Source organism: Zonotrichia albicollis, chromosome 1 (genome assembly GCF_047830755.1).
Source record: "Zonotrichia albicollis isolate bZonAlb1 chromosome 1, bZonAlb1.hap1, whole genome shotgun sequence".
In the NCBI taxonomy this organism is placed as follows: domain Eukaryota; kingdom Metazoa; phylum Chordata; class Aves; order Passeriformes; family Passerellidae; genus Zonotrichia; species Zonotrichia albicollis.
Window position 1 is genome coordinate 23710251 of NC_133819.1, and position 27849 is coordinate 23738099.

At 40.9% G+C, this 27849-nt stretch overlaps 3 protein-coding genes across 5 annotated transcripts; 1 reads left to right on the forward strand and 2 right to left on the reverse strand.

Annotated features, from left to right (window-relative positions):
• Positions 1–53: 53 nt before the first annotated feature.
• RBM48 (RNA binding motif protein 48) lies at positions 54–6175 on the forward strand. Of its 2 annotated transcripts, XM_005480254.4 has the most exons (5): positions 54–211; positions 2010–2200; positions 2326–2471; positions 4481–5016; positions 5995–6175. In XM_005480254.4, exons 1-5 carry the CDS (start codon positions 98–100, stop codon positions 6076–6078), a joined length of 1071 nt encoding a protein of 356 aa, XP_005480311.2. In that variant the 5' UTR covers positions 54–97; the 3' UTR covers positions 6079–6175. The 2 variants fall into 2 exon arrangements, with proteins under 2 accessions (XP_005480311.2, XP_014125486.2); XM_014270011.3 differs by having other exon boundaries at positions 4481–6175.
• A 165-nt stretch (positions 6176–6340) lies between these two features.
• CLXN (calaxin) lies at positions 6341–11693 on the reverse strand. The gene is made up of 6 exons (XM_074536016.1): positions 11116–11693; positions 10730–10885; positions 9176–9280; positions 8047–8198; positions 7149–7253; positions 6341–6548 (listed from the first exon to the last, which is right to left on the reverse strand). The coding sequence occupies exons 1-6, from the start codon at positions 11312–11314 to the stop codon at positions 6498–6500; spliced, it is 768 nt and encodes a 255-aa protein (XP_074392117.1). The 5' UTR covers positions 11315–11693; the 3' UTR covers positions 6341–6497.
• A 146-nt stretch (positions 11694–11839) lies between these two features.
• On the reverse strand, positions 11840–27070 carry FAM133B (family with sequence similarity 133 member B). Of its 2 annotated transcripts, none has more exons than XM_005480253.3 (11): positions 26868–27070; positions 23188–23285; positions 22395–22473; positions 20112–20186; positions 19898–19930; positions 19435–19503; positions 18753–18848; positions 17522–17569; positions 15774–15869; positions 15448–15492; positions 11840–13906 (listed from the first exon to the last, which is right to left on the reverse strand). In XM_005480253.3, the coding sequence occupies exons 1-11, from the start codon at positions 26889–26891 to the stop codon at positions 13820–13822; spliced, it is 750 nt and encodes a 249-aa protein (XP_005480310.1). In that variant the 5' UTR covers positions 26892–27070; the 3' UTR covers positions 11840–13819. The 2 variants fall into 2 exon arrangements, with proteins under 2 accessions (XP_005480310.1, XP_074392126.1); XM_074536025.1 differs by having other exon boundaries at positions 13768–13906; positions 15444–15492.
• Positions 27071–27849: the final 779 nt, after the last annotated feature.

Genomic DNA, 27849 nt, shown 5'->3' on the forward strand with positions numbered 1-27849 from the left:
GCCTCTGATTGGCTCCTTCGCTACGGACCGGGGCTCCTCCTCCCCGCCGCACGGAGCGAGCCAATGGGGGCTGCGCGGCGCGGGGGGCGATGGGAAGATGGCGGCCGGCAGCAGCGGTGGCCCGGGCGCTCCGTGCCGGCACCACGAGCAGCTGGGAGCCTGCGAGTCGCGCGCCAAGTACCGCGAGGGGTGGCGGCCACGAGCCGTGAAGGTGCTGAGGGGAGGGGGGGCGGTGTCGGGCGGAGCCGCTGCGGGTGAGGGGCAGGGGGCGGCCGGGCCCGCGCTGGGGTCCCCGGAAGGGAGGGAGGGACAGAGAGAGACAGAGGGGCCCTGGGCCTCGCCTGCTGCGCCGCTGGAGCTTCTCGGTACTGCAGCGGAACTGTGAGATTGGGGTGTCTCTGTGTGCGCTCAGTGTGCAGAGAGCTGTAGCGGCACCTTTAAGGGCTGGCGTGAGAAAGGAAGCCCTTAGTTTGGAAAAGACCTTTAAGATCACGAAGTCCAACCCGCATCTGTTTCCAGCCTCTTGTCAGGGAGTTGCAGAGAGCGATAAGGGCTCCCTGAACCACCTTTTTTCCAAGCAGAGCCCTCGCAGCTCGCTGAGCTGCTCCTCATCAGACCTGCGACCCTCCACCAGCTCCGCTGCCCTTCTCTGGACACGCTCTGCAATCTCCGTGTCTTGGAGAGAGGCCCTGAGCTGCACCCTGCGTTTGAGGTGTGGTCTCACCGGGCCGGAACAAGGGTTACTGCGTGCCTACACACATGCAGCACATCTCTTTCACTGCCACCACCTTCCCGTAAAATTTCAAACACTTCATACTTCATGAAGTCCTAAAGTCTTCATTAAATTCTTTTATTCTTCCAAGTGTACACGGTGGGGCACAGGACAGAGAGCTCTGGTCAGCACAGGCATCTACCCATCATTGGGCACTGGAGAATACATGCAGGAGAAACAGTATGGATGTCCCAAGTGTGGAAAAAACCTTATTGGAATCTTTTCATCCCGGACAAGAAAGAGGTAGAAGGACAAACCTTCCAAAAAAAAACCCAGCAAGAAACTGCACAGTGAAAGAATCAGGTTCCTTCAATCCCTTGTTCCCCAAAGAATGTAGCTGGGAGTGTGCTGCTGCCACAAGAAAACTTATGTGACCTGCCTGTGAAGACATTTTTATAGCGGAAGTTTGAGAGTTGATTTCCCAAGCAGTTTCTGCTTTGTCCGGAATATGTTTTTTTAAGAAGTATGTGTAACTTATGCAGTCTAAATGTTTGTGGCTTGGGTTGTTATTTTTTTTAATAAACTCAGAATAAATTTCCTTTGATCTCAGGGATGAGCTGCCTGGCTGCCTAATGTACATAGTGTGAGCCATTAGAGTTTGTTATGTGACAGTCACTACACAAGGCAGAAGAGAATGGTTGGTTTGGTTTCTAATCTGCTGGAAGAAGACCTTGTTTCTCTCAGCATCCAGATTTTATCTGTGTCATAAAAACGTATGCTGTTGGATCACCATGGCAAGGAGACAGCTCTGCACACACAGGATTTGCCCCAGGGAATTGTGGTTGTTTTTTACCTCCCTATGTGGAAAAAAGCAGTTTTCCTCACCTGCATGACTTCTTTGCCAGTGAAGAAGACTGATTTTTCAGGGGTTTTTTTCTGTATTTTGGCAGTACCTCCTATGAACTGGTTACTAGTACATCTTGCGTGGAAGTTGGCCAGAGGCATAAGAGATTTTACTCAGCAATTGGCAGTAGTACTCTTACCTTGTGCAAGGTAAAAAGCCAAGTTTCATCTGTGTTTTGCTATGCATGAGAGGCACGAGTTCAGCTCTTGCTCAGTGATGAAGAGGTCCCAAATAACCATGCATTTTACTGCCCTGCAAAACGGAGTACACAGGGGTTTTCAGTATCCTGAGAGGATTTGCAGAAAAACAGAAAACATGGAGAAAATGCGTGCCTTTTGCAATAAAACAAGAGTGGGAATGTTTTTGAATAGTCTTTGTTTTTGTTTTTTTCAGGTTTACACTATCAACTTGGAATCTCGCTATATACTGGTACAAGGAGTTCCTGCATTAGGTGTTATGAAGGAATTAGTGGAACAATTTGCATTATATGGTGCCATTGAGGAATATCATGCTCTAGATGAATATCCTGCAGAGCAGTTTACTGAAGTGTACCTTATAAAATTCAAAAAACTGCAATGTGCAAGGTATTGGACAGGGCAATATCTGCCTCTTGCTGTCTTAATCTTTTACACCTTCTGTACTTGGCAATGTGTTAAGTTTCTAGAGAGTAAAATCCTCAGTTTTGTTGACAGACTTTAATTCCCTTCAGGGTAGCCAAGAAAAAAATGGATGAACGAAGTTTCTTTGGTAGTTTGCTGCACGTGTGCTATGCTCCAGAATTTGAAACAGTCCAAGAAACCAGAGAGAAGTTGCAGGATAGAAGAAAGTACATAGCAAAAGCAACAAATCAAAGAGGTTTGTGGTTAAATTTCCTATAGAATCCTGACTAAATTTCCTGTAAAATTTTAATGTTCTTCAGGACTGGGTGGGGTTTTGGCTAAAGTGCCCGTTAAAGAAAACACTTTTTACCTACCTCTTTTAAAGCTGCTATAGTGTGTTGATAGTGGCCAGATGCCAGGCACCCACCAAAGCTGCTCACTCATTGCCCTCCACAAACTGGGTAGAGGAGAGAAAATTTAACAAATGGTTCATGGGTTGAGATAAGAACCAGGAGAGAGATTGCTCATCAAATACCACCAAGGCAAAACAGGCTCTACTTGGAGACATAAAGTGAATTTATTACTAACAAAATCAGAGCAGGATAATGAGAAGTAAAATAAGCCCTTATAAACACCTTCCTCCCTTCTCAGCTCTACCCCCTACCCCAGCAGTGCAAGGGGACAGGGAATGGGGGTTGTGGTCAGTTCATGACCCATGGCTTCTCCTGCTGCTCAAGGAGAGGAGTCGTTCCCCTGCTGCACCGTGGGGGGGCACAGGAGACAGTTCTCTGTGAACCTCTCCAACGTGAGCTCATCTCATGAGCAGCAGCTCCCTGTGACTGCTGCAGTGTGAGCCCATCCCATGGGAACAGCCCTCCCAGGCTGCTGCAGTGTGAGTCCATCCCATGGGAACAGCTCCCTGTGACTGCTGCAGTGTGAGTCCATCCCATGGGAACAGCCCTCCCAGGCTGCTGCACTGTGGGTCACTCCTCCACGGGGCGCAGCCCTCCAAGGACAGGCTGCTCCAGCCTGGGAGCAGGGCCCCTCTCCAGGGTCTCCACAGGATCACAGCCTCCTCCCAGGCATCCCCGTGCTCCTCCTGGGGCTCCTGCAGGGGCTGTGGTGGATCCCTGCATCCCCACGGCCTCCATGGGCTGCAGGGCACGGCTGCTGCCCCCGGCCTGCCCCCCGGCCTGAGAGGAATCTCGGCCCCGGCGCCTGGAGCGGCTCCTGCCCCTCCTGCGCTGCCCTCGGGCTCTGCAGGGCTGCTCCTCTCCCGTTCTCGCTCTGCTCTTCTCTGGCCGTAGTCACAACTGGGCAACCACTGCTTGTTTATTTTCCTCCTTAAATCTGTTACCACAGAGGTGTTGCCGCCTTTTCCAATCGGCCTGGCCTTGCCCAGCAGCACATCCATCTTTGGAGCCACCAGGGATTGGCTCTGCTGGACATGTTGGAAGCTTCTGGCAGCTTCTCAAAAAACCCAACCCTGTAGCCCCCCCACTACAGAAAACCAGGCCATGCAAACCCAATACAGATGCATTTAAGTATGTTTACATGGAGATATTTCTCAGTATGTAGAGAACTATATCCTTTTCAAATTATTTTTTTGGCTTTGATTAAGACTAAAATAATGAAATTATTAAGCTTTAATAATTAAGTATTTCCTTCACTTTTTGTTTTCTTTCAAAATGTTACCAGAAATTTAAAGCACTGGCAGGAAATTTGGGATTTCACCCTTGTTCCAGCCTCCTCAGGCATGCCAAAGGGACAGTTTTGGAAGGAATATGACTATACCAAGACCTTAAAAAAATTTCTCCAGCCCACATCTTTGCACTGGGGAAATGTTAAGAATGGACTGTGTTTAGAAAGGCTCCTGCACCACAGAGTTCCCAGTCAGCTCTGAAGCCTGGGCAAGCTGAGGAATAAGCAAATTGCTGAGCACAAGCTTCTCCTTTCTTGTGCTCACATACTTGGCTATCATTATTCATTGTCTAAGGATTTCTAAAGGGAGTAAAACCACTGATTTTTAACATCAAAACATCTGGATTTTTTAAATGTTGTAAACCAGCAAAGGCACTAGACTGGAAAACTGGTTTGAAAGTTGAATTTGTTATATTTGAAGCTTAAAAATAATCACAGAAAGGTAGTTGGGAATTAAATATCACTGGTATTGTTTCTGCATTTATATCAAATGTTTTGTTCTTGGGTGTTAGAACTAATAATTACATGAAATAGTGAAGGTGCTTCTTTTTTGTTGTTTTAAAGATTGCTTTATGTTAAAGAAAGTAGAAGGCCCTAAGAAGACAGCCTCAAATACCTCTGAGCATGACTGCCCATGGAGTACATCAGGATCAAGTACAGCCAGTAACTGGGATCCATCCTGCTTTACAAGTTCTCCTGGGGTACCCCACAACACAGCATATCCAGCTGGGAATCAGAATCAGAGCCTGTTAACACCTCCACACTATGATAACAATTGTGCTGAAATTTTTGGGTACTTTGGTCAAAACACATCTTTAACTCCAAGTGTCCATCCAGGAGTGTGCACTCCACCAGCTTCCTCAATGCAGCACAGAAAGGTTCCAGCTTGCAATGGAATTGAGAGGTTTATGCCTCGTACAACTCACCTACAAGAACGTAAGAGGAAGAGAGAAGAAGGTAACAAGTTTTCCCTCATTGGAACAAGTGAGGACAATACTGAAGTTGTTATTGGTCCACAACTACCAGAAATACCTAAAGTGGATATGGATGATGAGTCTTTGAATACTTCAGCTACATTAATTCGAAATAAACTGAAAGAGGTATGGGTTCTTAAAGCTCTGATAGTTCAAACATGGGCGCTTGTTATACATAAAAATAGTGACTATCTGATAGCTTTATTCAGCATTTACTCATTATCACTTTATCTGCCACTTAAAGCTAGTGCTCTTACTATGTAACTTCTCCACAATCTAGAATATTGCAGGCAATTCCACTCCAGACCTCTTACATTACACGTGAGAAAGTGTAAATGTCAGTGCATGTTCTTATGTGATTTTTCATAAACCACTTTTTTTTCCCTTGTGAAAGCATGATAATTTTGCAGGTAGTCCTCCTCACTCCAGTGTGCTACTTGTATCTGGTTTCTGAAAGGAAAAGAATGGAGGTCTGAGTTCAATGTAATGTTGCTCCAACATTTCTTATGCCATTAAAAGCTGTACAGAATCATTAATTCCATGCTGAGAAGCACGTGTTAAGCTATGTACCCTTTTATGGAGAATATTAATCAATTAGCAGGTCAGACATTCCTGATACATTTCATTAAGGTATGAAAATGCTCCCTTGACTGACTAGATTGATTTGAAAGTGTGTGTCTAATAAGTAAGCACCCTTTATATTAAATACCTTCCTAAAATACATGTCAAAATGCAAATTTCTGCTTTTCCTTTGTTTTCTGAAATACCTGAGTTTATAAAGCACCTTAAACCTTGCTTAAAAACACCTGGTAGGAAGAAGGGAGATGACATATGTAATACTGTATCACTGACTATCTGAAATCAGTTTGTGTAGTTAAATACAAAAATGGTAGTGCTGAATCTCCTGAGTTTCACACCTCTTGTGTTTAATGCTGCCTTTGGTGTTACTTTCTTCCTCTAGTCAGCAGGAAAATTCAATACAAGTGTGATGATAGTAATAAATGGCTCCCAATACTCAAATCTTGGAGATGTGGCCTTACTCTAAAATGAGCATTAAAAAAGTAATGGTTACAGGTTACTAAATTTTTTTCCCCTCCAATTTAGGTAGCAGATTCTGTTTCAACATCTGTGGAAAAGCCAGAGAGCAGCTCGGCCAAACCAGTTGTAAAGCAGAGAAGACGAATATAGATACTGCTGGCAGCATCTTCCAACAGTCCTTTTGTAAAGAATATACTTTAAAATATGTATTTTTTTATTTAAAAAATAAAACTTTCTTTATACTGTGTTGCCCAGTGATCCCTGTTTAAAATGGTGTCATTTTGTTACTTGGAATGAAGAAACCAATGCACTGTATTATTGTTGCAGTGTTGTCCTGTGTACCTCATATTGTAACATTTTATAATATGAACAGAATATATGAATATAACAGAAGAACTCTATTTAGCCAGAGTAACAGAAGTAAATTCATTTATTCAACAGCTTTAACAGCAAAGGAATATTGAAGCTTAGGAGCAACTTGAAATATGACTGTTTTTACTGTATGACGAAGAGTGGCAAAGACCAAGACCCTTTTTAACAGTATTCAGCAGTGGAGTTACAAGTTGGAGTTACTTTTTAGGAATCTCCCGGAAAATTTTCTGTTCAAATGACATAGTGCTCTGTTAAAAAAAAAAAAAAAAAAACAAAAAAAACCAAAAAAACAGCAAGTTAATTTTCAGTTAACTAAAGGATTTCTATTTAGTCAGAAAAGGTACTGAACTGAAAGGTATGAACTGAAATGCGTATGCAGTAAAGACCCTCTCTTGCTTTTGAGCTTAGAAAACATAAATCCATAGCATTAATGGTGTAATCCCTGGCAGCTCAGCCAGAATTCAAAGTTGTAGCTGAAGGAGAAATTAAAATTTTAATGCTCAGCAGTAGGGGTGATCTGGCATGATAAGGAATGATCTGGCATGGAGAGCAAGAAGCCCAGCTGCAGAATGAGATAAACTAGATGAAAACAGGAATGCTAGAAATGCTAGAGACTAGGATGCCTGTACAGGACTGAAATTTCCCTTAGTGATGAGATTAATATCTGCAGCATTCTGTTGCAACAACCTGGAGTGGGAGTGCTCAGGGGCCACCTTTGGACAGCAGAACTGGCACTGAGAGGATGAACCCAATATTGGCCTAAGATACCCTGACATTCACAGGATTGGTGCAAGTGTCTGTAAGGAATTGGCTTGTGCAGGTTTTTTTTGAACCCAAGTATAATGTACCTTTAAGTCTGGCAAACATGGTCCAAAGGCTTCTAAGAGAAGGCTTTCATCTCTAACTGCTTTTTCAAAGTCCGTAAAAGAAAGCTTGCCATCACGATCATAGTCCTGCGAAAGGAAGGGAACACTTCAGCAGAGGATTATTACTTGTAGTTTTGTTTAACAGATGTTTAAAGAACTTGGATTCTGTTTTTAGTTAGATTTGCAAATTGGGGGTCATCAGTTTATGCTCAGAAAAGATTAGAGTGACTTGACTCTACCTAAGGCAAAGAGGGTGGGATTGAAAAATTGAAAAGATGGGCTTAAATAAAAGGAATTGGGATGTAACCCCTGGTTTCAAGTGAAAATTTTTGACCACCGTGATGGAAGGGGAGAGTATATATCTTGATCAGACAGTCCCTGGCTGCTCTGATATTCTAGATTAAGCACTGTAAGACAAGCTTCACATTAATAACCTTGAGTTTAGCATTCTAATAGAATACATACAAATAAATTGGATAAAGACATTTCATGATCAGTTGATAAAACACAAATGTACTTAAAAATGAAGTTACTGCAGATGCCTGTACTGATAGAATAAATGCAGCTTACACTTTTGAGTTTTCCACTTCTGACTGGGCTTTTGCTTTGACTGTGCATGCACAGATGTATATGCACGTACACACATGCTAGTTTATACATAAACTTTATAGTACATTCATGTACTAAATTAATGATTTCATGTGAGAATACTGGGCTGGGACTTACTAGACCTGGATTATATTTCTGGCTTTCCTCGGGAGACTTGCAGAATCCCACTGTAAGTAAGACACCTTATTTTGTTACCTCATGGAAAGGGTTTTAAGTATCGGTTAGTGAATGTTTGAAAGACTCTCAAGTATCACAATAAGTAAGTACTTGCCATTTTCTTCAGTGCTATGTCTACCAAGTCCTTAACTACTTCATCAGGCTCTTCATCTCCTGGTTGTATGAGAAGGCTGTGTTTCAGCATTTCAAACATTTCCTTTTTCGAAATGTATCCATCACCATTCAGGTCATAAATGGCAAAACAGTCTTTTGAAATACAAATAAATTTCAAGTTGATTACAAACTACAAACATAGCATTCAAGCTGTTACCTACAGACAAAAATTGTGAACTGTACATTATCAACTGAGCCAAATTTATCCTATATGTGCTGAAACATTCCTGGCAAGCACTTGTGACAGACAGCACTGCACCACTATGCACTAGTATCGTCTATGGTGCTTACAGCAGGAATGCCTGTTTTACTGTGTGTGGTTTACTGACACACTGAATTACAACCTGGGCACACATCCTAATGCTGTGACACCCCTGACCACTTTCCAGATGAATTTATATAATGCAGTAGGATTGCTAATGCTGCAACCTAGGAACTATGGAAACAACATGCTGTCATTCTCCTTTTTCTATTGGTTTTTTTTTACGCCCCACATGCCCTATTTTTTTCCCCTGCTGCTTAAAATTCTAGAGTTCTTGCTATTTTTTTTCCTCCATTTTTCTCTGTCATTACTGTGGAGGCTCTCATTACCATCTTACAGTTTTTCCATCTGTGCTTCCAACCTGAAGAATTGCTGGAGCTAATGCAACTGCTACTGTGTCCCCACTGTGCCAGTAAATGAATGTTGGCACTGGTCTTGCTTGGCTCAAGACTATTAGTTAGCCAAAACCACACTAGAGATTCATCTGCTTCTTTCTAATTTTGTGTGTGAATACAAAAACATGTATTTTGTTGAAAATGTATGCTGTAGAATAAACTTCGGTTTAAATGCAAGATTTTGTAAGCAACAAAAAAAAGGTGGTGGCTGTGGTAACAGCAGTTTACACAGAAAAAAACTCTCAGAGAAGCCATTTCAGAACTCAGTTTCATTGCATTAAACAATACAGAAGAAAAATTTTCCATCACCAAATACTTTGTAAGAGTAGCTACTCAATTATAACAAAAGCAATGTGTTATTTGTTATGAGTTTAATCATTACTACTAAATATTTGCATACAGATCAATCTTACATTTCATCTTCTCTTCCAGTGTCCCCCGAAGTAACGGTGCTAAGCCTTCCACCCATTCCTCCACAGTGATGCGGCCAGTGTTGTCTTTATCAAAAATGATGAACACTAGAAGTGTATCAGACACATTTCAAATGTATATGATAGGGAAACACAAAAAAGCAATGTTCTCTTAAATTCAGTGAAATAATAAATTACCTTTCTTCTTAAGATGTTTGTCTGCTTTCACCAAGGTAAAATTACCATTCTTGACTCTAAGATGTACAACGAAAGGGATTCTGTCCCTCAGTTTACTGATTCTCCACTCCAGAATCCTGCTGCTAAGATTTTGTCCAATCTGTAACCTTGCTGACTTAAACAAATACAGGAAGTATGCTTCCATGCAGATGTAAAGCAAATAAATTTAAAATAAGGGATAATTCTGCATAGAGATTAAGATTTAAATTACTAGTTTTGTCTAGGAAAATCTTGGACAAAGTAATCCTAGAAACAATATATATTAAATCTACAAAGAAAAATAACCTCTTTTCTGTCATGTAACAAAATATTTTTCTTTTCCATTCTCTAAGCAACTTTCAATCTCACAGCTTCAGTATTCATACAGCCTGTAATACAGTAATTCAAAACCAAGGATTTCAAAGCATCCACTAGCATCTGTAATAATTGGTATTTTAGAATATTAACTAGTAGCTTGGCTGAAGGAACACGTCTCCATGCAGAGCCAAGCATTTTTGAATTAGAAGACAATAGGTTTGCTTTTGCAGACTGAAATCAGCTCCTTTTCATGTAAGCATTAAAGTAATTTTTAAGAATGAGTAAGGTAATGTGAAGTATCTTCCAAGACACACTTACCATGCTGCATAAAATTGCAAGAAGTTTTTATTTTATGGCATGTAAGTAGCTCTCCTACTAGAGACATGGACAAAGTTGAACCAAGGGCTGGCTGTTGGCAGCTCAAGACTGAAAGAAGGGCAGACTCATGCTGGCTCTGCATACTCCTCTAGACACCTCTGCATCTGAGATCATTCCTTCAACTTTCACAGTGACTCCAAACATGTCCCTTGTTACCAATCTGTGAAATCGCTGTATCTTCAAGGGGCTATTTGGCTCATTACTCTCACCTCCCTGTACTATCTGCCCAGGCCCTTCAGTGCTGTTCGCAGAGCCTCCATTCCCAGTTACCGGCTGTTATCAGAATGCTTTCCTGGGACTTCCAGGCCTGAGCTAGAGCTGTCGCCCAGCAGCGACCGCAGCTCCCACTGGGACCACCGGAGAAAAGAGGAAAGTGACACTGCCCTCCTCCGTCACACTACAGAGGCTGCGACACAAACAGCCACAAGGCAGCACAACACCCTCTGGCTGCTCTGCCTCGAACTAGAGCGTGAGCTCTCCAAAACTAAGGGGAAACTGTAACGCATAAAGAAAGAAAAGATGCCATTTTCCCAACAGCTCCTTTGCTGTCCTAGGACGAGACGGCGCTGTTTGGTACGGACGCACTCGTCGAGTCAGCAGCGCCATCCCAGCCCCTGCCCGGCGCTCAGCGCTGCGTGAGCTCACCTCGGTCCAGCACCATGTCATCCGTCATGCCAAAGTAGCTGTACAGCGTGTCTCGGAACACAGTGCGGTCGAAGCCGGCCCCAGCAAACTGGCGGCTGGCCTTGGCCACTAGCGTGTCGTACAGCTTGATCAGACATTCCACTTCGCTTTTGGTAACTGCCCGGTCCAAACACAAGCAAACACAGGTTGTAAGTTAAGCTGGTAAAACACGAGGCAGGCACAGAACACGCCAGGGCCGTGACACCAACAGCACCCCCCGGTCCCAACCGCTGTTCCTAAGGGGGCGCCGGGAAAGCGCCTCCCCTGGGAGGCGAACAGGGCCACGCAAGATGAGCACGGGAACACCGGGGGGTGACGGGCGGCTCCTGCAACCCGGGGAGACTCACAGTGCTTGGCGGATCGGGTCAGCGTGTCCACCAGGAGCTTTCTCCCCTTCGGGCTCATGGCGGCCCGGAGCCGCTCCCACCGCCGCTGCCCTGGTAACGCGGGGGGGCGGCCGCGGCCTGGCGGTGCCGCTGGGCCGCACGGGCGGGTTGGGCATAAACACACACACGGGCACAACAGAGATCGAGTGCTAACACGCATTCAAAAAAACTGCAGTCGTAAAAAATAAAAGAAATGCATTTCAAATTTCTAAAAATATTTGTGGGGAAAACCAGCTAAAAGTTATAACATACAATAGTGCTTGTTAATCTGCTGTCAGAAGGCGAAAATATATTAAAGCACTCTAACTGCGACATTGCTCGTTTTCTACTTTGTCCCTCTGCTGAAACTTGGAACATGGGTGTAGGTGCTTCCCCAAACCCCCATCACTGTCTCACGACCTCGGCGTGGGCACATGGGAAAAGCTGAAAGGCTGAGAACAGCCTCCACCTTTCCTTCAGAAAAAAGGACATGCAAGAGCCGACTCAACGTATTTGTTAATGTATTGCAAACTGAAGCAGTTCCCTTTCAGTACTAAAGCAGCTTTGTTGGGAACTGACAAAGCCCATAAGCCCCTTAAGTGGCTACACCTCCTTCCCGAGTATGACAGCAGCACTCCAAGCCTACAGATGGGCAGAACAGATAGTTACAGTCACACAATTAAATTACACACAATTACATACCAGCTTAGGTATTTGGAAGACTGGGTCTCATTTCCATTTTTATTTCTTTCTGTGGCAGGTGGTTGTGTAAAAGTCAAAAAAGGCATTACACAGGACAGAGCATTTATGCTATGGTTCATTACAGGTTCTTTTACCAAAACTGCAACACCACAACTTAAAACAACCCCAACAAAACTAAACACAAACCCCAAATCAAACCCCTCTGTTCACTGCATATCACCTTTATTTTAACCTCACTGACAAGAGTGTTTAGAATTGGTAACATCAAGCCCAAGAGTATAAAATAGTTGATGAAAATATTACTATTGTTTAGATGCACATTGCTGCAACTCAATGGTTGTATTTTCCCAAGAACTTGAAGACAATTTCTCTGTACAATGGCAATATGAAATCACCTTTCTTCCTCAGATTTTAGTTATGGTTTGCAGACTAATAATCAATGTCTTGAAAGTCCTGAAATTCTTGGCAACACAACATTTGAAACATCGTATGTAATAGAGGTAAGTTCTAAGTTAGCACCTGTGCAATGGAAAAAAGGGGTAGATCAAAAATACAATCTATATCTGACTACCTGGGATGGATGGGCATTTGTTAAAGGCTAACAGAAGGCCCAGCAATCAGTATTTCAATGGAGGATGTAGCGAGAATTTCACGTAAACTAAAATCAAATGGTTGCTCATGTTTTCTTGTGGGCACATTTAATTTAAAAAAGCTTTTTTTCAGTTATCTAAAGCAACTAAACTAAAGTAAAACAGCTTTATGAGTTAGGTCAACATTCTGTAGCCCTCAAGTACAAAAATATAAATACAAACTGTTTAAACAGTATCTTTAATGAGATTCTGGCAGTAGTTTTTTTATCTAACAAGACACATCACATAACAGATCTGCCACTGAACTTGCTCAGAGTAAATCAGCTTCAATATGAAGCTGTTAAGGTATCAAAACCTTGCTTTTTACATGCTAAATAACTTCAGCAAGTGTGCACTTAAACACAGCAATGAACTTAACTATAACTAAATACATACATGAAAATCTGCATGTGAAATGTAATTCATAGAACTGGTTACAACAAATGATTACCTGCATTTTGTTAATTTAAAAATGGTACAAATCATGCAAAACAATTCTAAAGATAATGCAAAGAAAGCTACCAGTGTTTGCAAGAAGTTTTCAATTAAACCAAAATTACATTAAATGAAATACGCGTATTTACTAGCAAAGGTCTATCGCTATTTTGAAAAAGCAGAGGTAAAATTTTCAGGTTTTGACTGTCAGTTATCTGCAAAATGTCATTGCTCTTGCTTAATGCAGAAGCACATGCTTGGAAGCTCAAAACTGCTCATTCAGAAAAGTCTGCTGGCAATAGCTCTAGCTTCCCAGGAATGCAGAGATGCATGGATTAAAAGTAGCAAAGATTTGCAAGAATCAAAAGCAAAGGCACCCTATTCAGGTAGCCAAGATGGTAGCATTCCCTTTCTCATAAGCATGGAGACGGTAATGGGGCAGATGATACACATTTCTACAAAGGCAGCCTTTTAAATGTTATCATTAATTTTCCATTAGCAGACACCAGCTTGTAATTTATGCATAATATTAACCTGCAGGATGAACTTGGGATTTAATTTGTCCTGATTTACAAATAAAGACTTTGACTAATGCTTTAAAAGACTAATTTTACTATCTAAAAAGTTTTACTCTTATTTTCCAATATTTTACACCTCAGATGGCCTACCATCTCATATTGTCTCAAACATCTAACACTGCTTACTGGAATCTTATCAAAGTTGTACCTCGTGTATTAAGCAGCAGGCAATAACAATGGTCTTTCCCAGCACAGCTGCATCTGGCCGGCTACTGAGAGATTAGGAATATTTCTCAAACACAGGAAAACTCATGCAGTTTGGTAAAGTTTGCTGTCATTTCACAGTTTAAGTTTCCTTTAGTCATTGCACTTCTGTTGATAGTCTCCGGTTGTTTTAAAATATTATTCTGAATCTGAATTTGAACCAGCAGTCTTCTTTTTCTTCTTTTTACCATGTTTCTTGTGCTTCTTTCTCTTTTTTGTTTTATCCTAAAAAACCCAAAACAACCACAAACCAAGGTTATTGTATAATACAATTGCCATCTATTACATTCTGCTAATGCAAAATGAGAACCCCGAAAGGGTATCTTTTGAAAGACATTTCAAAAGAGATTTCTACAGAAGCCTATTCAGAAATCACAAGAAGAAATACTTTACCTGGCAATTTGCACAGTTATGAGCAGTCTTCAATTTAAATTTATCTCCACCATGGTATGGCTATTTTATACCTCTGATCACTGTCACTATTACATTTCCTAATATTTTAAATTATTTTCAGAGCATTATAGATTACTGAGAAAGTAAAAAGGAAGTGTTGACCAGTAGTGACAGATTTGGGAATAACTAGGATCTTTACAGATTTTAAAGTAAGTGCTTAAGTTCACTGTGTAAAATTAAATAGCTCAACTGCACTTGGCTAGACAATCACTTATACCTTGTTTAAAATAAAACAATTATGACCTCAGCTGTAAATATATATACACTCAAATGAACCCTACTGGATTCAGTCCTAAAGGTAGTACGCTGATCACTGTAATATGGAAGCTCAAAGATGCAATCTTGTCTTTTTGAAAGCAGAATTTCAACTGAAATTCTCAAATAGGTGTGGCATTGCATAAATGAAACAATCAGTATTAAAGCTTTGTTTTATACATATGCCTTACACATAAAAATCTTTTATGAAAAGACCAAAAGCAATCACTAGAAATGTTATGGCAAACAGTTCATACGAGTCTGAAAAAACAAGCAAGTTCCATGGAAAAATGTGTACTGAGCATCACTGATACTCCTATGCCTGTATTTTTAGGTGACTAATGTAAACCTTCCCTTTGGCCTACCTTGTGGACAACTGAGATGCCTGATAAGGAACACTGCTGCTGACAGGGGAGACAGATACAAAGACATCTCAAGTGGGCATTTAGCATCCCAAACCCACTATACTCCTAACTGAGGAACCTCAGGCACACGTGCTAAATCTGGATTCCATATAAATCACTGCTGAACCTTCCTCTCACTTTCACCAATGGATACAAAGAAAAAATACTGAGAAAAGTAGCCAGTTGCTGGCAGCATTTTTTCTGGCTGGGAGAAGAGTTATAATGATATAGATGCTGCAGCAAGTTTGTCCTAAGGCCCTTTCCATGGTGGCAGAGAAGGCTTAGCAAGGAATTACACACAATGCTAATGAAGGAACCGCCATGATGTCTGTCTGCATGGCAAACTGCTCCCCTACTTGATACCACACAGATATTAGTAGTTCTAAGTCGCTGATACAGAATAAAATATGTTCTACAGTGTTAAAGTTGTATAAATCCAAAATCACATATAGGTAAAAGAGTGGCAAATTCTTCTTTAATTCAACAACAGAGAAAGTGACTTCGGCAAGTAAATTGAGAAACTTTTAATTTAGATGTAACTAGTAGACTATTGCTATGAAACATTTGTATTTGTGAAAAATGTGAAACTGGAAATTGACCAAGTACAGAGTATTTATATCCTAAAATTACAGAATGAGTAAGAGGGATACTTGCTGTTTTCTCTTTTTCCTCATTGCTTTTCTTCTTTTTCGCTTGCACCTAAAGAAAATTAAACAAAATGTAGTATCCATAAAAAGTTGATTCTCAAGAAAATTAATTCAAAATTACTTGTAGGTGATAGAAGCTAGACTAAAGAATCCTTAGAAGTTTATTTTAAAAGGAAAAATACAAACAACTTTGAGTGCATTGCACTCCTCAATTCACTTGTACAGTGCAGAACAGTTTCAACAATGTATTAAATCTAAGCTAGCTCATTGATTTGCTCATGAATCACTAAGCTACAAACACTGTAACATCTGCAACTGAGGATTCACACTGACCTCCTCTGTCTGGTCCGATTCAGATACAGATTCTGACGATAAAGGTGCATCACCACGATCTGCTTTCTTCCTTTTCCTGTGGTGATTTTTACTGTCCTACACAAAATAATACATTTGTGAGTCAAGTCAGACTTTTCACATTTTATAAAACTTATGCTTAAAATATAAGATTGAAATATCACCTCTAAGTTGTGAAATATTTTAAAATATTATTGACATTAAACTAATTCCATCACCATCATCAAATTACCATACCAAACTGTTAAAATCAACTTTTAGTGAAAATAATAATTTTCTGGATATTCCTTTTCCTTGTTACCTAGATACAGCAACTGTCTAAAAGCAAGAGGAATAATAACAATCTCTTATTTTAAATAATAACACATGGAGGAGTAAGCATTGGAAAATAAAACATTTCACCACTTTTAAGTAACTAGTAACTGAAGATGTCTCAATATATACATACAAACACTTTAGCTTCAGACTCTTGCTTTGTTCATGAAAGAAAAATTTACCTCTGTATTTGTGTTGAACCAGAACAAGCTGTCCCTGCTAGCTGTACTTTCAACACATCATATTACACTCCAGTGCATTTAAAAGATAAGTTTTTCAAAATCCTGATGCTATGTGAGATTGTTCTGATGAGCTACTTATCTGTTCCCTGCACTTCTCCTTTGCTCTGGACAAGGCAATGTGTTCCTAAGACTGAAGGTACTTTCTCTCACTCAGTTTCTAAGACCAGAAACTTCTGAAAAAATCTCATGATCAAGTACAGGATGCAGCCCATCTGACACATGGGGCATCTGCAGGTAGGGGAAGAAAGACCTCTAGTCCCCAAGTGCCCTCTCCTTTCAGAGGGTGTGTGAAAGTAGGGCTACAGTAAGGGACCATGGTAGATACTTGGTCTTCAAACAGAAGCCATTCAAAAGGATGAGATGGGAAATGAACACTGTAAAATAGAAGCAGGAGCAAGGGGGGAAATCAGTACATTTGCCTTAGGCAATGGAGAGTTTGTATATCAACATCAATACTATTGAGCAGAGCAGGAGAGGCCAACGTGGTAAGAAAGAAAGGTGACTGGAGAGAAAGACTAGGGTGGACTCTGAAAGCATTTTTGGTTTATCCACAGTGTACAAATAACTAAAACTGAAGGAAATTAGATTGTTTATATTAAAGATAATGGATGAGTGTACAAAATGGTGTGGTGGTGGTAGGAGAGAGGATGTTCATGCTTAGAAAAATGACAGAATAAGGTAATTTTTCTTAAGTTAATATATTTTTCTCCCCAATTCTTTGAAGCTGTCATGCATATACTATCTATAATTATTACTACATTTAGATAAAGAGATTCTCTGCTTATATTTCTTAATTTACAATAGCAAGTCAATAACCTACCAGGTGTGCCACTGAAAGTATAATCACACACATTTTTAGCTCAATGTGACAGCTAAAGATAAGCCCCAAAACACCAAGGATGCAGCTGATCTGCTATAGCAGATTAGATACAGTTCTACTTTACCTTTGGAACAAGAACAGATCCAGTGGTTTTCATACAATAATTACTAAACCAGGAACTGAATCCAAGTAAACCTCTACTTCAGATTGGGTGCACTGAATACCTTCTGACTGTGTGGGTTTGGACAGAAAATTTCCACAGATGTAGAGTGAGGCATTCAATATTAAAAAAAGAAATATCTATTATGTATGCAATATGCAGTTCTGATTGAAGGATTTGAAGAATAAAGTACCTTCTCTTTTTCACAGTCTTCCTTTGACCTCTTCTTTTTTGTGCTATCCTAAATAGAAAGGAAAACAAATCACAACAAAATCATTTCGTGAAAAAGGAAGAAATCTCCAAACAGTCTGACCAATAGTCTTTTTACGTCTGTTGAAGGTAATTCAAGATTCTTTCTGCCTTGCATTTGACTGAAGAATAATAGAAAAAGCTGTAATTTTGATGCAGCTGCTAATCTTCTGATCCAGCAGCATGAGAAGGTCTGTATGGAATGAGGTAACAGCATCCTTGCAGGACACTTAAGAGAAGCCTCTGGGAACCCAGCTGTCACTGCTGTACCCATGTATAACATGAAACAGTTGGGAATCTTTTTTCATTTTCCATGTCCATCTCTGTTGATCAGACCAGGTTAAGCAGGTGTTTTCCCAGAGTTTTTTGCAGTAAGGATATCTCTGGGTCTCTTTACATAGAAGAAGTTTTTAACCTCCCATTAGCACAAACTCATTCAGGTGTCTGCAAAAAGTCATTTCTTACAATTTATATCCCACCAAATTAAGTATTCCAGTGAAAGCCTGCGATAAAGTCTACACAAAGAATCTTAAAAACTCACTGTATTATTAATATTTAAGCAAGAAGTACAGTAACTATACACTGTAAGACAGAAAAATGCTATCATAACAGAAGAAGCAGCCTTGTATATCTTCACTTTTTTGTTCATTCAGTAAGACCACATACCTACATTGCTATACTTCAGAAAAGGAAAAAGAAAACTTCAATTCAATATGCATTTGGGAAAGGCTCAGCTGACCAACAGGAAAGTACTTAGATATTTAGAAAGGCAATGTTCTGGCCACTGCTATCCAGCAATACCTACATTTTCAGATATGGTATTCAATTACATTGCATATTCAGAAGACATTTTAAGTACTAATGAAGTATAAAAACTAGTTATTTGAGCAGCAAAAAAGCTGCATATGTCTGGATTCAGAAAAATGACTACAAATCGCTGGAATAAAGCCTGTTCATTTTCTAAAGATCCAATTACTTCCACTAGGCACGTGGCCAGTGGAGGCAGACTGCACACTGCATGTGGGAGATACAAGGGCAGCTCAAGCCCTGTGAGAACACATGGCTTTAAACGTGGAAGATGAAAATCCATATCAATATGTTAAAGTCAGAAATCTTTATAGTTTTATAACACCAACCAAGAAAACTTTCCAAAAGCAGCACATATGCATATTTACCTTGCTGTCTGACTCAGATTCTGAAGTTGTGCTTGCTGAAGATTTCCGTGAGGAGCGATACTTCTTCTTCCTTCTTTTCTTCCCTTGCTTTTTATCCTATCCATAAATATTGTAAAAAAAAGAAGGAAAAACACAAACTTGAATTTATTCTCACTAGAATTAAAGGTTTACATTAAATGTAAAGAAAAGGAAACATCAAATTCCTACATGTTAACAATGTTCTCATGAGGAATAAAAATTGATTCTTTTAGTGGAGGACCTTCATAACTCTTCTGCACTGAATAAATGTAAACTAGTGAAAAATCCAGGTTTTCTAGATTCTGTTTATTATTGAGATGTATGCTGCAGAATCTGATTATCTGTAACAAAGATTTTTGCGAGAAAGTAAAAATGGTATTTTTGCATTTTATTGATTAGATAGGGGATTCTATTAGAAAAGCAATTCAGTGTTAAAATGGATCCAGTTTACTAGCCAGGATGCAAAAATCTAGTGTTCATACAGAAGCTATTGACCAGATACATATGTCTAAAATTCATTACTGTATTATATATACCAAATTCATAAAAACTAAATGGTTTTATCCAAACCAGCCCCTCAAAATATTCTAAAACATATTATCAAAATCTATGTTAAATAAACCTCATGAACAACACATGTAGAGTCCAGTAGGTTAGCTCTTACCTCATCTTCTGAATCAGATGAACTGCTGGAAGAATCAGAGCTTGATGAAGAAGAGGAAGATGAAGACAACTTGACCAAATACAACAAAAAGTGAAGCTTGTGAGATGCAGCATTTTGTCTGGCAAATACTCAAAAGCCTATTCAAACACTCCCTTTAAAATGTCTTCATTTTCAAAGCATTACCAATACAATTTTACTTCTGGGAAGCTGGTCTTACATAGATTTTTCTTAAATAAACTTCTAAACCATTTCTAATGTTTTTCTTTTAATAATATCTATTTAATGCCCTTTTTCTCCCTTTAATTTTCCTTGTACCAAATATATGCAAACCCTTTTTAATAAAAGTTAATTTATCATCTAAAATAAAAATTACAGCTATACTTTCTCTTTCCAGGAAAACTTAAATGACATACAGGAACAACCCCAAAGCAAAAAAGCACAGAAAACTGAAAATTTTGCTCACCCTATTAGACTTCTTCTTTTCCTTTTTCTTTTTCTTAAAAATAGAACAAAACAAATGTTACTTTAGCATAATTTTATTTTTGCATGTATTTAGGTTTATGAACTTTGATGCTGGCTTTTAAAATGCATTCATGAAAATCTGTGAATTTCAATTGGCAGCATTGGTGATAAATCCAGTCCCAAACACAGAATGTATAAAACTGAAAACAACTTACCTCCTTTTTTTTGGAGGAGCTCTCATTTCCACCAAGTAATTTCTCCCTGTGTTTTTCCAGTTCTTTCCTCCAATTCTGAAAACAAAACCAAACAGAAACAGTAATGGGAGGGTCATTCCTGAGCAGTATTTTTTAAGCTCTCCTCTACCTGACATTATAATTCTAACAAAACCCGTTTTTTAACAAAAAAAAAACCAAAAAAAACCCAATATATAATGTAAACTAAAGCTGTAATACACTTGATTTTACAGAAGATTATTATTTAGCAAAATACAGTGTTAATGTTAACACAATGTTCAAGTTATTTGGCTTTAGGAGATTGCCATTTATCTTGAAGGTCATCAATTACAGAATTTTTGGTTTTGTATCACAGTCTTCTTGTAAGAGCACTTTAGAAAACCAGGGTACCCTACCAGAAAAACTGTGATTTTGTATTAGTTCTAAAAATCACCTGAAACAAAACTTTATGACAACTTCTCCTGGCCCTTCTTTAACATATGGGTGCCTCTACTAGTGTGTATTCTGGGCCTTGTTGGTGTCAGCAATAATTTTATCAAATTACTATTCACATCTTCATAGAAACACTCTTATTTGTTAGGCCAAGCACACCAAATGAATGAAGAAAAATCTCCTCTCATTCCTCCTTTTCAGTTCCTCACCTGGTCTTTAGGTTTACCTAAAATGTCCCCTCTTAAAGAGCTCTGAAATATCCAATTACCCCCATGAAATTCAAAGGCTGCTAGGTTCAATCTCACTGTCAGACACATCATGTGGTCCCTTCTTTATTACTCTGATCCTCACAATGCAGCTGTATTGGTACTGTATTGGCAAACAACAATGATCCAAATGTTGTGCTGAGGGGACAGAAATATCAGGAGTCAAGTAACTTGTGCAACGCAGGATGATACACAGATCCCCACATCAGCACACTGTGAATTGGCTGAACAGAGCTGCTGAGGGATGGCAGATGAGCCAGGGAGCAGTGCTGTGTGTAACGTGGTGCAATGTGCTTCCATGGACCAAGGCAGCATCTGTGGGCTGTGTACTTTGATATCCCAGGTATCCAGAGAGCCCTCTCTGAGGGGGCTCTCACAACAGCCTGTGCTTCATTATTTTAAAGACTGTGCTAGTGTTATGTTCTAAACAGAAATGTCTGACAGCTGTCAGACAACTCCCCCAAACAGGGGAGACAGCAGCTCATTCAGAGACTTGTGATCTTTTCAGGCATTCAGAGATTTGTTCTTAGGAGCTTCAGGAATAACTCATGGCCATTTCATGATTCTGTGCATCCCATACTCAAAGTCTGGTAGCTTCTCTGCATGCCAGTTTCACTCATTTCATATTAAGCAAAGATAAAATCAGGAAAGGAATATTATGGAATACTAAACTGAACTAACCAGGCTAGAACTCAGAGTGCAAAACAACTGATCCTCCCAGAACAGCACCCCATGGCCCTCCACATCCTGGTACAACTTCTCAGGCAAAAAGATACAGCAAGAGTACTACAGGTACTATTCCAGTAACAGAGGAGGAGTGTAATCTACTTCAGCCAGAAACTTACACATCATGATGAAGAAGATTACTGAAGCTTATCTCAAGATACCAGGACCCAAGAAGGAACAGAAACAAAATAAATTCATTGTATACTAATTTCTCCCTTGTATACAACAGGAGTTACAGAAACTTTCTATACTGTGATCTTCAGTAAGCAAATAACACAAACATCAGAACAGCTGCAGTTATATCAGGAAACCAGCACATGTTGTAATCAACTTAGGATGAGAGAAAAACAAGTGCTTCATAGTCCTATCTGACTGAAAGCCATTCTTTGTGCCTTCTCCCATAATAATATTACATGTATATTCCTTGCCAAAGACATCTGTTTCCAGTAGTGTGCTTTTTATCACTGTACTTGGATTCTGTGACCTTAAGCAAGTGAATATTAGCACAACAGACTTTGATTTATCATACCTGAAAATGCACTGTTTTATTTATTGATATAAGCACATGCATTTGTATAAATATATTTACATTTGGGACAAGGTCAGGTTTTATTCACCAGCAATCTAAAAAATGTTTTATATAGTTTTTTTCTCTGAACTGAATGTAGCTCTTCACTGGTTAAGTTGTAAACTCAATTTCCAACATAAATGAAACAAAATAGTTACTCATTAGAAGCTCAAGAGAAGTGAAATATTATGGCTACTTGATATTGTAAATAATAACAGAAGTAGCATGTTAGATAAAAAGAATCATGTATTAATAGCTAATAATATTACCAACCTCATTCATCTTTTCTTCAAACTCAGCCAAAGCCCTGGATCCTTTCTTTTTCTTTTCTAGTTGCTCTTTCACTTCTTCCCTGTATGAAAAAGATGATAGATCACAATTTTGAATTTAAACTTAAATTTTTAATTTAACAATTAAAAATACCTTTTACAATGTCTAACTTTTCTGTAGCTTCTTTTTTTTTTTGAAGTTTAGCCTTGGTTGAACTTCCAAGAGAAGAATGAAAGCATCTTAGATGTTACACATATGGTAACCTAACCCTAATAACTTAAGTACGGTTGTTAAATCCCTCCAAAAGATCTAAAGCTAACTTTGCAATTAGGTAAATTGTTCTCTAATGTCTCATGAGGGCAGGCAAAGGGATTGAACATAAAGTAAATTGATAATATCTCAAAGTGATGGTTTTGTTGGGTAGGGTAAACTGGATTCTAAGAATATACCAGAAAAATGGTTCTTTTAGAGATTAATTTGTTTACAGATTAAATATATCTACAAGGTTTAGGTATTACAATTTGAGCAAGAGGTAAAATGACATTTTCCTCTTCTGAGAAACTGTTGCAAAAAATACAGACAAATGAGAAATATACATTTCAAAATTATATTCTATTGTTTTTAAAAGAGGAGGTTGAATACATGTTTAGAAAAGAACAGCTTGGCCAGCACAAGAAATCTTTTAAAATCTATTACTGGATATTCTGGGAATGACGTAGGCACCAGTGACATTTCAGTAAGAAGGAACAAATCTTTTACTGAAGAGGTGAAAAGGTAGACAGGCAGTGCCTCTTACCATGTTGGTCTTGGCCTGTTCAAGTAGTCTTGTATTGTTGGTCCTGAATTTGGGGCAGGACCTCGTGCCCTGGCCATAGCTATGGGATTCATATAAGCCTTGAATATGAAACAACAAAAAGAAATACCAAATTCATCAGTTACACTATGATACCAAAATACCTTGTTCTTCAGATAAACTTTCTATCACTCCTTGAAAAAGAATTCTGACTTGTTTCTAAGAATATAAAAGATTCAGCTAAACTAAGTTTATTCAGTCTGGCAGAAAGACTTAGGCAAGTGCTTTCAGCTGGAGTCATACTGTGGCAGAAAGAACTGATCCCCAAAAGGACCACGTTCCTTCCAACAATTCCCTTCCTTAAGCAATGCTTTTGTAAACAAGAATAGTATCTGTTTTCTGAAATACTCTTCCTTGGGATATAGAAAATGTAATTAAATTTCAGCTCTCCCTCTCTGAGACAACTGATCTTATGCCTTTAAAGTTCTGTTCAAAATTGCTGACAGGAGTCACTAAATTCTGCATGAAATTTCTTTCACCAAAACAAGCAAGCAGTGGTACTTTGATACAATTATACATGTATCAAAATTCTGTGAGGTGTGGTTATTTAAAGGAGGAAAAAAGTCAAAAAACCAAAACATACATAATCCCAATGTTATGAGGTATTCCATCTTTCAAACCTATGAATCCTCTCTGTGTTACAAAAAATTAAATTAAAATTTAGAATTCATAGTCCACCTCACCAGTTAATGGAAAAACTTTTTTTTTGTCAGCAATATTGTTTTCATGTGAAAAGGAGGTACATGTACTCCCTTATCTCATTTATTTTTGCCACTATGTCATCCCAACACTTTACTTCTGCAGAACATAACACACACTGTTCTTACTGTTCAGTTTGGAGACGAGGAAAAAGATCAAATAGCCAAAAAAAAGACTTGCTTTGGTTGCCCAATCTGAGACAATTTTTTAAAGAGTACATTTTGTAGATCCAAAGCAAAGATTTGGCCATCTGTGTAGCTCTCACATGTCCAACACTGCTTTTTATCAGGCATTCAGAAACCACCATGCAGCCCAAGTGAGCATTTGTGAAAGCTGTCAGAAGCAGCAGCTGCTGCCTCCCCTCCTGCTGCTCCCACTGCAGCAGCAGTGACCGCAGCAAGGCTGAGTTCCTGGGCTGGACTGCAAGCAGGCTGCTGGCCTTCAGCTCTTGGGGATGTCTTTGGTCCTGGAAGAGGCACTCCAGGCTCTGCCTGGGATGAGGCATCTGGCTGCAAGGAAGCACTGCCCACACAAGTTTAGCTCAGATCCACCAGCTGGACCACTCTGAAGCAATCCAAGGACTCTGAATTTCAAGCAGAACATTTTGAGACTCAACTTGACTGTGCAATTCTAAGGGGACATTTACTGCCATTTCTTGGGGCTTTGCTTTGTTGCTTTAATTCACACAAAAAGGCTAACTCACATGGCAAATAAACAAGGAGGTGTGCCAATTGAAACAAGCAGCAGATGGAAGTATGCACTCAAGTAGTTACAACACTTAGAAAATCATTCACACGACAAATCTAAAAATGAATAATTGAGTTCAGCTTTGAGTGGAAAAGGAGCTCCTTTAGGAATGCAGGACAGCACTATCTGAACACTGTTTTCACTAAAGAAAATGAAAGTTTAAATGCATTAAATCCACTTGAAACTTGGTTTACTCCAGTGAGCACACTGACTTTTGGTTACCATTCAAAAATTTGTATCTGAGAGCTCTTCTTATGCAATTATTTTCAAAAGAATGAGGTCCCTTGCTGCTCCTTAATAAAAATAAGCTACTTCCTACCTGAGCTAACAAGTCATGAATACCTCACCACTTCCCAACAAAACTCTTTACCTCCAGAAGAGGCTACAGCTGTCAAATGATGATTTTCTACTTGCTCAAACTGCCCCTGGATAACTGGCTAGGAAGCATCCTCCTTTCATTGGCTTTCTTTAACTTTACCACAGCACTTAATGACTGTGTACTGCTCTATATTCCAGGATTAGGAAATTTATGTCTTAAGACATGTTCTTATAGTTTGAACCAGGTTTGTTTATGAAGAATTACTTCAACAATAAACATTCTTGAAAAGTATTTACACTACTTTGCCAAACTGCATATCAATAGTCAGAAGGAGCATGGAAATGCATCCTCAGTAAAGAAAGTGATTGTCAGTACATCCATTTTCATCTTTTGGTAGTTTGCTCAAGCAGATATTAACCAAGGTATTTGCTGCATAGCTTCCTTGCTCATGGGAAAGGTAAGTCACCTTCTGTCAGGCAGGGTTCTCTGAGCAAACAGTGCTATTGCTGCCTTGCAAGTACCCTGTAGATGTGCAAAAATCATGTTTATTTTCCATCTCCAGAAAGTCAAAAATGATGGTGTATTTAAGAAGGGACATGGCAGAGAATAACAGTAGAAATCTTTATGATCATACATGAGGAGCAAAGGGTCCTATATTATAACTTGTCTGTAATATGTATTACGCCATGACGGCATAATAAACCTTATATAGGAACATAAAGATTTGCTGGCATTGGTATATCCCAGCTGTCCCATTAAAGGAAAATTAAGAGTAAATAAATACACACCTGAAAACCTTACAGGACACTTCAACCATAGATCCACTCTTGAAGCCAAATACACTCTCAGCTCTTTCTTAGTAGACTCCATTTTTTTGATAGGTCAACAAAGCCATAAAAGGGACTTTGCCATGTATCTATACAATATCTGAGTCCTTCATGTCTATTACTATACCATTCCACCATGGTTTGCAAAGATGTGAATGGATCTGAGTACGAACTCATAGCATATACAAGAAATAGAGAAAGGGAAAAAAAATTAAAGTATTATGATTTGTGTTTAGTCTTAAAATTCAGCAGCAAACGTACAATGTGTAAGTGGTTACGAAGAGGTGAAAGGCTAACTGGTACAAAAACATTTAAAGAAAAATAGAAGGATGAATATGTTTCGGTTATGTATGAACTGAGGCTCTGCAGTCAGGTGTGTAGAAGAGCATTTTTTGCCTGCTGAGCGCTGGCTCCCGAGGCAGCAGAGGGCTGCGTAAAGCTCAGTTTCAGATCTCTCAGGTACAGCTCAACGCCAAGTTTAAGGAAATGCGACTTAGCTAGGATCAGAGCTACTTCAGTGACTGCTGCAACTCCCATTGGGAACATTTTATTTTTGTACGGACCAGGCCAGCATCTTAATCACCTTCCCTCGACAGATCACAAAGCGGGCGTCAGTCACGATGCCGCAGGATTTGACAAGGCAATCAGAGCTTCTGCCAGGGAGCCTCGAGCACGTGCCGAGCGAGGGACAACCCACCCACAGGGGGCTCCGGCAGGTCCCGGGGCGCCCCGGGCGGGGCGAGGCGCAGGGCACGGGCCCGCCTTTGTCGCCCCAAGCGCGGCCGGTCCCCGGTCCCGGCGCCGCGTACCCAGCCGGCCCCCGGCAGCCTCCGGGCTGCCCCGCCGGCACCGGGCCGCTCCTGTCCCCCGCGGCGGCCCCTTCTGCCCCTCCCGACGGTCGGAGCGCGGCGGCGGGCGGACGGGCCCGCCCGGGCCGAGGCAGCGCCCGGCTCCCCACGGCCTCCACGCCGGGGCCCGCCCGGAGGTACCGCGGCTGCGGCGGAGCCCGGCCGGGCTGCCGCGTTACTCACCACACGGTTATCCCGCTTCCCCATGGCGCCGCCGTGACCCCGCGCCGCCGCCCGCCGCCGCCTTGGCCCAGCCCAGGGCCCTTCCCCGCGCCCGGGAAGCCGCGGACCCTCTCGGCCCCTCTCGGCCGCGGAGCTGCGGGAGCGGCGGGAGCGGCGATGGCGGCGGCCACACAGCGCCGCCTGCCGGGGCCGCGCGCCTCCGCGCCGGGCCGGCCCCTCGCTGCCAGCGCCCGCCCCGCTCCGCCCTGAGCTGCCCCGGCGGGGCTGGCGGGCCGCGGCCGCAGCGCTGGGAGCCGGCGGGAGGAAGGGGAGGGGAGGGCAGCGGAGTTTTACTGCAGGGGTTCGGGTGGCCCGGTGGCTGTGGAGGGGAGACACAGAATCGCAAAATGGGACAGGTTGGAAGGGCCGCAGTGGGTCGTCTGACCCAACCTCCCCCATTAAGCAGGGTCGTCTTAGAGCACATGACAGCGGATTGTGGCCAGACGGTTCTTGAATATCTCCAGTGAGGGAGACTCCACACCCTCTCTGGACAATGTGTTCCAGTGCTCGGTCACCTGCACAGGAAAGAAGTTCTTGCTTATATTCAGGAGAAACTTCTGTGCATCAGTTTCTGTCCATTGCCTCTTTTCCTATTGCTTGGAACCACTGAGGAGCCTGGATTCATCCTCTTGGCACCCCCGTCTCAGATATTTAAACACGTTAATGAGGTCCCCTCTCAAGTATCTTCTTGAAGCTAAATAGGTCCAGCTCCCTCAGCCTTTTCTCCTAAGAGGGATGCTCTTGTCCCTTCACATCTTTGTAGCCCTTCGCTGGACCCGCTCCAGGAGCTCCATGTCCCCCTTCTGCGGAGGAGCCGCCGGCGGGACGAGCGCGGGACAGCCTTGGAAAGGGGAGCCCGAAATGTAAACGCTCAATTATGTCCTGGGGCTCTCGTCTGGAATCTGCCTCCCAGGAGAGGGCAGGATTTCGTAGTGAGAGGTTT

What these genes read in the sequence shown, in the direction of transcription:
- RBM48 (XM_014270011.3), top strand. Translation starts at nt 98, where the DNA reads ATGGCGGCCGGCAGCAGCGGTGGCCCGGGCGCTCCGTGCCGGCACCAC. An exon ending in AAAAAACTGCAATGTGCAAG is followed by an intron (nt 2,201 to 2,325) that starts GTATTGGACAGG and finishes AATTCCCTTCAG; the next exon opens with GGTAGCCAAGAAAAAAATGG. An exon ending in AAAAGCAACAAATCAAAGAG is followed by an intron (nt 2,472 to 4,480) that starts GTTTGTGGTTAA and finishes GTTGTTTTAAAG; the next exon opens with ATTGCTTTATGTTAAAGAAA.
- CLXN (XM_074536016.1), bottom strand. Translation starts at nt 11,314, where the DNA reads ATGCGTGTTAGCACTCGATCTCTGTTGTGCCCGTGTGTGTGTTTATGC. An exon ending in ACTGGAAGAGAAGATGAAAT is followed by an intron (nt 8,199 to 9,175) that starts GTAAGATTGATC and finishes GTATTTCAAAAG; the next exon opens with ACTGTTTTGCCATTTATGAC. An exon ending in ACATAGCACTGAAGAAAATG is followed by an intron (nt 7,254 to 8,046) that starts GCAAGTACTTAC and finishes TTCCTTTCGCAG; the next exon opens with GACTATGATCGTGATGGCAA.
- FAM133B (XM_005480253.3), bottom strand. Translation starts at nt 26,891, where the DNA reads ATGGGGAAGCGGGATAACCGTGTG. An exon ending in TTGAAGAAAAGATGAATGAG is followed by an intron (nt 20,187 to 22,394) that starts GTTGGTAATATT and finishes TTTTGTTTTCAG; the next exon opens with AATTGGAGGAAAGAACTGGA. An exon ending in AAAAGAAGAAGTCTAATAGG is followed by an intron (nt 19,504 to 19,897) that starts GTGAGCAAAATT and finishes TATTTGGTCAAG; the next exon opens with TTGTCTTCATCTTCCTCTTC.